The sequence below is a fragment of the Ochotona princeps genome, chromosome 12 (genome assembly GCF_030435755.1).
Source record: "Ochotona princeps isolate mOchPri1 chromosome 12, mOchPri1.hap1, whole genome shotgun sequence".
In the NCBI taxonomy this organism is placed as follows: domain Eukaryota; kingdom Metazoa; phylum Chordata; class Mammalia; order Lagomorpha; family Ochotonidae; genus Ochotona; species Ochotona princeps.
Window position 1 is genome coordinate 68,187,558 of NC_080843.1, and position 9,894 is coordinate 68,197,451.

The window sequence follows — 9,894 nt, forward strand, 5'->3', positions numbered from 1 at the left end:
CAGGCTGCAGTTCCGGATTGGACCAGGAAAGCCTGTGTGAGCCCCCGGGAGTCCTCGGTGGGCTTCATCCAGCCATGCACCAGAGGCAGGAGCAGAGTGTGGGCTGTTCAGCCAGAGAATTCCTAAAGTTTTCAAAACTGCCTCTTCCCCACCACCCTTCCACATCTCCTGCTAGGGCCACGGAGGACCCACACTTCACATACTTTGCGCTGATGAAATGCACGATTAAGTGCAGCCAGGTGAGCTAGAGGTCACTGGTGACACTCAGGGCTGCAAGTGTCCTGTTGTCAGAATGCTGTGGCCCTGGAGCATGTCCCACAGGGCTGGCACCGTCTGCTGGGCACACCAGGCCAAGCTTCCAGCCACCATGCTGCAGCCCTTGCATGCACGCCCTCACAACTGGGTATTGTTGGGCATACAAAGTGTTTCACGAACTAACCTATTTACAAACATCTCAAGTCTGCAGTCTGTTCCATAGAGTCTGCTCTTCGCTTCTGCTACAGCAAGACAACGTGGTGAGCAGTGAAAGCTGAACAAGTTAAGAAACCAGGGAGAGCAGCAGACGCCAGCACCTGGGGCTATTGTCAACAAGCAAGGCAGGCAAACACACACAGTTCCAAGCTGGTACGCTTTTCAAACACCTGAGCAAAGGCGACCCACTGTCAACGACTCTGAGGTTTGACAAAGTCTGAACCAACACACGCAGGTGAAAACATACAAGCACAGGGTCACACGTGGGAGGGAAGATGCCACGTGCTTTAGGAGAACCCAAAGCCATTTCCAGGACTGACCGCTATGCAGGTTCAGCTTTGCCAGGCAGTACACAGGGGTGCTCTTGGATCGAACCTATCAGATGCCTGAAAATGCAAGCAGATAAAGCTTTCCCGGAAACTTGCAGACCGCTTAGAAATGTTGGATTATTTTGTTCAGCAGAGCTGAGGGCAGGAGTGTGTGCCTGTGGTAAGGAGAGGACCGTGGGCGGTCCGCTGCAGAAGGCCAGGGAGGGTGCAGGCGCAGGCCTCCTGCAGAACTTAGTGTGTCGCCCCACCTGAGTTCAAGGCCATTCCAGGGGCCACCCCCAACATGCTCTGAAGCTCCTCACACTCAGAACCTACTCTGTGAGGACCTTACGCACAAGATGTCTCTCTGGGTTGGTTCATTATAAAGTCTTGCCTCAGCTCCGACCGCCCAGAGGAAGCATGGAAACACACACCATTCTCCTTGCTTCACAAGCGAGTGTGACCCAACAAGCAACAGATGGCTTAGGTGAGGACATTTAATTGCCAATCAATTTCACAGAATAAGCACGTCACACATCTCTCATCCGACGTAGGACGGGTTTGGACCTGTAAAGCCGGGTCCCGAAATACCTTCCAACGTTGCCACCCCACCGGTGACCCCTTGCACCAGCTCCTAAGCTGGTCCTCGGCCCTGGGAGCCATCTGAGGGAGGGAGAGCAGGGGAGGGGAGAGGAGCACAGGGCATCTTGGCCACACCCGAGGGAGCCCCCTCCACTTGGCTAGAGGAGGCCTCCAAAGGCTGAGGTAACTAATAAACGCAGTCGCCCACAACTACTGCAAGTGGTTATTAACTAATAAGAAAGCCCCGGGCCGCTGTCTAGGGCAGACCGGGCACTGGTACCCAGCGGTGAATAGAGGATGGAGTCTCTGAGAGGAAGGGGGGTGGGGTTGTAGGTGGTCTCAATTAAAGTGCAGCCCTCCCAACACATGCTGGGGGTGAGGGAGCAGGGGAGCAAACTCCTCGGGGGGAGAGGGCACCCAGCAGCCCAGAGGGTGCGCTTCCTCGGGGGTCAGGATGGGCTCTCAGAGCCATGAGCAGCCTTAGGCTGCCCCCGCCCCCCTACACAACCCCTACGCCCCTCAAGTTCCCGAGGGATGGTCCTGAGCCCCCCTCCGCCCCTTTCGCACCAGGGGTCTCGCAGCCTCCCCAGGAGGACCCCGCGCCCCTCCGAGAGAGGGCTCCGCCCAGCGCCCCCTGCCCTCGAAGGAGGGACGCGCCCTTGGCCCCGGGGCGGGCGCTCGCTGCCCGCCCGAGCAGCGTCAGGGCAGAGGCGGGGTAGGGCGCGGTTAAAAGGCGCCGCAGGTCGGAGCCGGGGCCTTCGCCACAGCCCGGCGCGGAGCGCGACTTCCCGCTCCGACCGCGTCCCGCGTCCGTCCGGGAGCCCGACCTGCCCGCCGGGCGGAGCGGAGGCCACCGCCCGGCGCAGACCCCGCCAGCAGGTGAGAGGCGCCGGAGGAGGGCGCGGCCGGGGGGCCTGGAGAGGTGGGCGGCGGTCCCCACCCGCGACCCCTCCGTCCTCGTTGCCCCTGGTGGCCGGAGGGGACACGCGCGCGCGCCGGCGCTTGGAGCTGCCTGGCTGGGACCTTATCTACCTCCCATCCGCATCCTCGCGCCCCTGCGAGACAGGCGGGGACCCACGCGCGGGGGGTCGCTGCGCCGTCCCCGGAGGAACGAGGATGGACAGGTTTGGCTTCTTACGCAGCCTGTGTCCCTCTGGCTTGCACGACAGGTTTCAGGAAGGTCTCGTGGCGGTGAATAAGTGGCCTCTTTCCCCCACTTCTTCTGCTTGACCTCGCTTCTGTGGGCCAGCTCCGGAGTGGGTGGGTGTTACGCCCTAACCCTGCTGCCGTGGGCTGGGGACTCCATGTCCCCAGGACAGCTGACTTGGTGTAGGCTGCACAGTGCATCCCAGGAACTTGTGAAACGCAGGTGACAATAGCAGGGACAACAGTAATTAAAGGATATTAGTGACACATCTCGGTTTTAAAACGCAGGGACTGGAAGGTGGAGGGGCATAGTGCCAGGTGTCGCTGTCTCCCTCCCTGAGCAGTGGGGCTGCTGTGAGCCGTGGACACCTGGGGTGCTGGGAGAGGGACCCAGAGCCTCCCTCAACCGCCCCCAGGTGGGCGCTCACTTGGGGTTTAGCACACCCTTGTTCTCCACAGACCTCCCTTCTTGTCCCAGTTCCAGCAGAATCTAGCCCGTGTGCTAGGAGAAAACGTCCTGACCCGCAGTTTCCTTAGAACGGTGGGATGCTGCCCAAACCTGCCCCCGGGAGAGTTTTGTCCCCCTCTAGGACTGGGCAGAGTGCGGGGAGGTGTTGGTTGAACTGCCAGGGGAGAGGGGCTGGTTATGCCCCAGGCGGCCCCAGGGCTGGGGGTGGGGGGAGAGCAGGACTGTCTCTGCCATCACCATGGTGACTGGAATGGGAAAACATTGGTCAGGCGACCTGTTCCATAGATTGTTTAAGCCGAATTCTGATAAAGGTTATGGTGACTTTGCCTTGCTTGTTTTGTCTGTTGAATTCTAAGCGACTTAAGCAGGAAAAGAAACAGAGATGCTTGGCTCAACAAATTCAGACTAGTGGAAGGAAAGCTAACTTGCGTGCCCTTCTCTGCATCATCATTTCCGTCTAAGGATTCCGGATGTAGGAGTCTTGTATAGGCATCAGTTAAAAAGTTACGCAAAGGGCCCTGCGTGGTAGCCTAGCAGCTAAAGTCCTCACCTTACACGCGCCCGGATCGCCCAGATCCCACATGGGTACTGGTTCTAATCCCGGCGGCCCTGCCTCCCATCCAGCTCCCTGCTTGTGGCCTGGGACAGCAGTCGAGGACGGCCCAAAGCCTTGGGACCCTGCACCTGCGTGGGAGACCCGGAGGAGGCTCTTGACTCCTGGCTTTGGATTGGCTCAACCTCTGGCCGTTGCGACTGCTTGGGGAGTGAATCATCCGACGGAAGCTCTGTCTCACCTCCTCTCTGTGCATCTGACTTTCCAATAAAAATGAAATAAATGGTTTTTTTAAAAGTTATGTAGAATGAAGTTCAGGGGAAATGATTCCCCCCCCCCCCCGGACTTCTTGGTCTGGGAGGGCACTACGTTCTAATGGCTGTGTCATCACCCATTAAGATTTCTGTTTCACTGGCTTGGAGAGTGGAACTGCCCCCACCTCCCAGCATCCTCTCATTCTGATTTCCAGGGACACTCTCAATGTAGTTGAGCTTAAATGCTGGGAAGGGCAAACGCTTGCTTGAAACAACACACCTGGAGAAGGGAAGGTGAACTTAATGGAGATGATTTTTTTTTTTAACTTTTTGAATTCTTCATGGAATAAGAGACATGGAATTCTGTGATTTGTCCGTTTTTGCACTTGTACGTTGTAGACAGACAAAGGTTTTTGAAGTTAATTCTGAAGAAGTGTATGAATCCTAAATCCATTGTCACTAGTCTTTGAAAGGACAGCTCCTAAAGTTATACTTCAGTACAATTTTTTAAAAATCAGCTATCAGGTTGGCCCTTGGGTGATCTGAGATTTCTAGAGACAAAAGGTTCAGCTTCGTCTTGATTAATGAAACAGTCCAAGGTGTTTAAAAACTGCTGAGTTGAGGTAAAGGAATTTATGCCGTTTCTCTAGCTCTCCCCACTGCTCCTCCTTAAGGAATGGACTTGGGTATGACTATTATTTGTTGTTGTTGTTATTTCACAGAGGAAAGAGTCTATATAGAAGAATATTTCTATTTCTTGTGTTTTTTTCAAGACTGACACATCAGGAGACTGGCAGTATCCAGGCTTACTCCATCACGGTTCTAGGGGTGAGGAAAAACCACAACGTTCATTCAGTGGACGGGTGCTGGAGGAGTTCCTAGGAAGTGACGGTCATTACCGTGTTCTTGTTCCACAGGTGACATCCGGCTGCCTTCTGGCTGCAGAGCGGAGGGCTGTACTTACATCATCACCGTGCGCCGTCGGCCTCAGGCCAGCGGAAGAGGAGACAGCCCCAAGGCCTTGCGCACGCGCTTGACACCCTGGGCATTGTGGGAAACAAGGCGCAGGTTTGCCCATTTTGCTTTAGTGCTTCCTCTTGGTCCTCAGCTAGTCCAAGATTTGTCAAATAGTCATTGAATGGCTTCAGGATGGTCGTTTACAGGGGAATAAAGTGAGCTGGTTCAAAGGGGTACTCTTCCGGTAAGGAATGATGCTCCAACTTTTAAGCCTCATTGTCTTTGAAGCTAAAATAACATCATTCAACAAACTAGTTGTGATTCGTTCTTACATAAGAAATTTTCAAATGATCAAGAAATTACGAGACTGCAAAGGCTAAGCAACTTGAATTATTTGAATTGAAAAGGGGAGGAAGTAGCTGTCTTTACGATACTGTATAGCTTCAGAAGTAAGGTCAATGCCTTAACGTATTTTTAGGGCTAAATATTTAGGACTAGCGCTTTAGAACGTAACACCACAAGACCAAATACAGCTTCTTACAAGGTGCAGACTACCTGTAGAGTGTGTCTGTTTTTTGCTTAAAAGAGAGCCCAGGAGGTGCCGGTTGAAATGCACCCCTGTGGTTTACAACGGAAGAGTTAATAGTTTACCTTTTATAAGAAAAGCTCCTCCCCTTTGGCTGCAACCACCGTAATGCAGGGAAAGAGACTTTTGTTTTTCCTACAGTTTCAAAGGGCTGAAATTATTCATCATTTCCCAAAGAGTATGTAGCCTTCAGATCTCCTTCCCCAAGGTGTTTCTTGTTGAAGATTGCTCCCTCAAGTTATTTTGTTTTTATGGAGATTAGGAGGAGGGCCTGGAGCCAAGTGTCCTCTTTAAACTTGGGGACTCTTCTGTGTCTCTCACCCGCCTTATCCCCACCTCATCCTCCTTGTGGAGAGTCTCCCTGTTGCCAGGCACTGCAGTCACGCTGGGATGTTGGGGGGCTGGTGACCTGCTAGCCGACAAGGTCTTAGGGCTTGTTTGTAAAGAAAAAAACGTGGAATCTGTGAGATCTTGTGTTCTGCTTTCACTTTTCAAGTCTTCAGTGACGTCACTCTTAGGTGCAGGTGCCACTGTGCGTATCTCTTCAGGGTGTCAGGTGCTCCAGTCCAGATACCTTCCTGGAATTGGTCCTCTGTGCCTGCCGTCCCACTCCCTTCCTCCTGGGCTTCCCTGAACACTCACTCGTGCTGAGCGTTGGAGTGTGCCTGGGGGTTCTGCAACAATATAGCTAACATGTGCACATGGCAGGCACTCGGCTAGCGCTGACAGCAGGGTGGAAGCCTTTATAGTTGGCTGTAAAGTGAGGCCAGAGGGATGCCTGTATTAGGTTCTGTATGCTTGGTTAAGAGGCCAAAGCAGAGGGAGAAGCCTTTGAACCGCAATGTAGAAGTTGCTAGGTTCCCTGCATGGTGTGTGCCACAACTTGCCTGCCTGCTCAGACAGCAGCAGTTGGCACCTAAGCACCAGGTGACGCAGCATGCATCCTCAAGCGTGAACCCATTGTCTTTCTGATAAAATGTCCCCAAAAGTCAGATCAAGAACAAAACAGTCTCAGAATCACCCCAAATGGGAGTTGGTCTTCCATAACACAAACTGCTGACTTTCTTTTATCTGGGGAAAAAAAAATCTTGCTTTGGGTACGGGAGGGCCCCATCCCAAGAAGAGAGCGGGGCAGCGCAAGGAGCCCACTCCTCCTGGGCAGGGCCAAGCTGCCTCCATTTTTCCGCTTGCTCTGGGGAGGGCAGGACTGTAGGCAAAGGGGAGGGCCTGCAAGAGAAGTGAAGGAGCAGGTAAGAAGATTCACAAAAACTTCACTAGACTTTGGTGGCTCCGTCTTCCCACAGTCACCTGCAAAAAATGACTGGGGCACATTCCCCAAAAGGAGGGTCCCCCGCCTGCTGAGGAGTCCAGGAGTCATCTTGTTGTTTGGGGGCGTTTTCTTTTTATTTACTTCTCTATGACCTAGAGAGCACTTCTGTTCTCTGGTTCACTCCCCGAATGCCTTCAGCAGCTGGGGCTGGGCTACGCTCATGGCAGGCACCCAGAGCGCCCTTCAGGTCCCCGCATGGGTGACTGGAGCTCATGCAAGGGAGCTGCACAGGGGGTGCATCAGCAGGCCTCTGGAAGAGAGAGCGGAACTGGTACTCCCACCGGGCACTGCCACAGAAGTGTGGACCCCAAGCAGTGGCTTGACTGTTGGGCTGGACACCTGCCCCTTTGTGTTTTGACAGAGAAAGCTGACAGATTCCTTAGTCTCCAGTGGCAATGCTGAGACAAGAAGAACGCTGTTGGAACTACAGCAGCGTTTTCCGTAGTTGTAGAGACGTCCTTTCTTTAAGCCCTGAGCAAGAAGGGAGGCCCTGGGCGGCAGCGGCAGCAGGTCCTGGTGCCCTCGTTGGTTCTGGGGAGAGCGCCATCTGCTTTTGAGAGAAAGCCAGCGCTGGGGCCTGATTATGCTGGAGAACAAGAGAGTGGTTTGTGCGAGACCTTGTGATTCTGTTTGGGAAGAGGCTCCTCGGGTAGTTCCTAAGAACACATGATCACAGTGCATGATGCTGTTCACGTTACAAGTCACTATAAACATGTTGTATAGAGCAAATTAGTATTTGGTTTCTTTTTGCCCTTCTTAGTCTGTTGGGGAAACTAGATGAGGCCCTTCAGTGAATGATTTTTTTTTTCTTGGACAAGCCAGGATATGAATGAAATCCACTGTGCAAGTTTTGAGAGTCCTTTGGGAAAATCGAGCTATTAACAGTGTGCATTTACATAATGATCAAAAGGGAGCTTACCTGTGTTCCGACACTAATGGCAGTTGCAATCTCATATATGAAAGGGTCTTCAAAAAGCTTGTGTATTATGAAAAAGCCATGCGTGGATTTTAAAATTGCACCAAAGTAAACAGATTTTAATTCCATTTCTTTAGACTTTCTGAAATCCTTCTATAACATCTTATTTCAGTTAAGTGACGCTGATTTTACAACCTCTCTCCAAGAAAGTTACTTCTGGTAAAATACATACATATGTACATACACACACACATATATGTATATACATATAAAGAATCAACATATATAGTTGTATATATGTATGTGTTTTTAGAGTGGCCGCTGTGTATCAGTCAGGAAAGCCTCTATCAGATCAGAGGGCTGTGGTCATAGAATGTCCCAGCCTACTCGCAGCGATTCCCGCTCCCATCCCTGATGTCACTGTTGAGCATCGTCTGTTGGCACTCACTGGCCTTTGCTCCTTTTGGCCCACAGAGGCGTAAGCGGGCACAATGGATTGGGGGACCCTGCACACGTTCATCGGGGGTGTCAACAAGCACTCCACCAGCATCGGGAAGGTGTGGATCACCGTCCTCTTCATCTTCCGCGTAATGATCCTGGTGGTAGCCGCACAGGAAGTGTGGGGGGATGAGCAGGAAGACTTTGTGTGCAACACGCTACAGCCCGGCTGCAAGAACGTGTGCTACGACCACTACTTCCCCATCTCCCACATCCGACTCTGGGCCCTGCAGCTGATCTTCGTGTCCACCCCGGCGCTCCTGGTGGCCATGCATGTGGCCTACTACAGGCACGAGACCGCCCGCAAGTTCCAGCGGGGAGAGAAGAGGAACGAATTCAAAGACCTGGAGGACATTAAGAAGCAGAAGGTGCGCATCGAGGGCTCGCTGTGGTGGACCTACACCGGCAGCATCTTCTTCCGCATCATCTTCGAGGCTTCCTTCATGTACGTCTTCTACTTCCTCTACAATGGGTACCACTTGCCGTGGGTGCTGAAGTGCGGAATTGAACCCTGCCCCAACCTGGTCGACTGCTTCATTTCCAGGCCCACCGAGAAAACTGTGTTCACCGTTTTTATGATTTCTGCCTCCGTGGTTTGCATGCTGCTGAACGTGGCTGAACTGTGCTACCTGCTGCTCAAAGTGTGTTTCAGGAGCTCCAAAAGGGCGCAGGCGCACAAGAACCACCCCAACCACACCCTCAGGGAGAGTAAGGAGAATGAAATGAATGAGCTGATTTCAGATAGTGGCCAAAATGCCATCACAGGTTTTCCTAGTTAAGCATTTCAAAGCCAGACCACATTTGTCGCCTCCGGAAGGCGGTGCAAACCTGAAAGTTCCCTTGCTAGACTGAAGGGTCTGTCTTTTCAAAGGACTCTTGCAATACATAGATACTTGAGTTAACTTTTTGTAGAATATTTGTACACCGTTTCCATGCAGCGTTATGAAACCCGTGGTGCGGCTCTGAAAGCGACCCTTGGGGTGACAGCTGAGCCGTGAAGTCACCATCCCAGGTGTCTTTCAAGTTGGACACTTCGACCTGGCTGGTGCTTCCTGACAAGCTTATGTCACTCCTGTTGATAAAGAACATTTATCCAGAAATTGCTCATTTTATTAGACAAAGGCATATTTTTGTAGAATTGAACTTGTTGTAGTTCTGGTTTTGAATTCATATAAAGTATTTTTATAATGACTGGCCATCCTCACCTGGAAAAATAGACGATGTGGATTCTAGACTTAGACCACAAGTGCCTAACTGTTGAACTTACGAGGGTCTATCCTGTAGATACTATTTTGAATTGTCTGTTGACACCTTTGTGAAGTGTTGCGTGCCTCCTAAGGTGGACTGTACAATGCGTTTTCACTGCCTCATCAGTGTCGATAGAGCTGTATGGGTGTGGGTTTTTTTTAATTAGCCTATTTGCCAATCGGTGTGAACAAAGGAAAACAGAATGTGATCACCTTAATAAAGCCTGATCTCTTGCTTCAGACTTTCTGTGCATTGTGAGTTTCTGCCACATTCTTGCACTTTCCCGCCAGCCCTGGTGGAGTGGCAAGTTCTTGTGTTGCCTTTGCTGGGGAGGACACCAGTTCCTGTGGTGGGGTGGGGCCTTGGGCTTCAGCAGGGACACTCGCATCTGCACATCAGGCCTACCTGGTTGCCAGCTTGGAGAAGGGTGGATGGCTGGCAGGACTCCTCTAGATCGCCCAGCCCTGACCGAGAGGAGTCTTGGAAGGTCCTGAGCCACCATCCTCACCCATTGTGTGTTACTATGACAAATACCCCAGAAGTTGAGTCACACAAAGCAAAGAGGTTTGCTGAGCT

At 52.2% G+C, this 9,894-nt stretch overlaps 1 protein-coding gene across 1 annotated transcript; it reads left to right on the forward strand.

Moving 5' to 3' along the window:
- The first annotated feature begins 4,746 nt into the window (after positions 1 to 4,746).
- On the forward strand, positions 4,747 to 9,427 carry GJB6 (gap junction protein beta 6). The gene is made up of 2 exons (XM_004577593.3): positions 4,747 to 4,851; positions 8,047 to 9,427. Exon 2 carries the CDS (start codon positions 8,064 to 8,066, stop codon positions 8,847 to 8,849), a length of 786 nt encoding a protein of 261 aa, XP_004577650.2. The 5' UTR covers positions 4,747 to 4,851; positions 8,047 to 8,063; the 3' UTR covers positions 8,850 to 9,427.
- The last annotated feature ends 467 nt before the right edge of the window (positions 9,428 to 9,894 follow it).

Bases quoted from the DNA above. Each gene is read 5' to 3' on its own strand.
- GJB6 (XM_004577593.3), top strand. From the start codon at position 8,064: ATGGATTGGGGGACCCTGCACACGTTCATCGGGGGTGTCAACAAGCAC.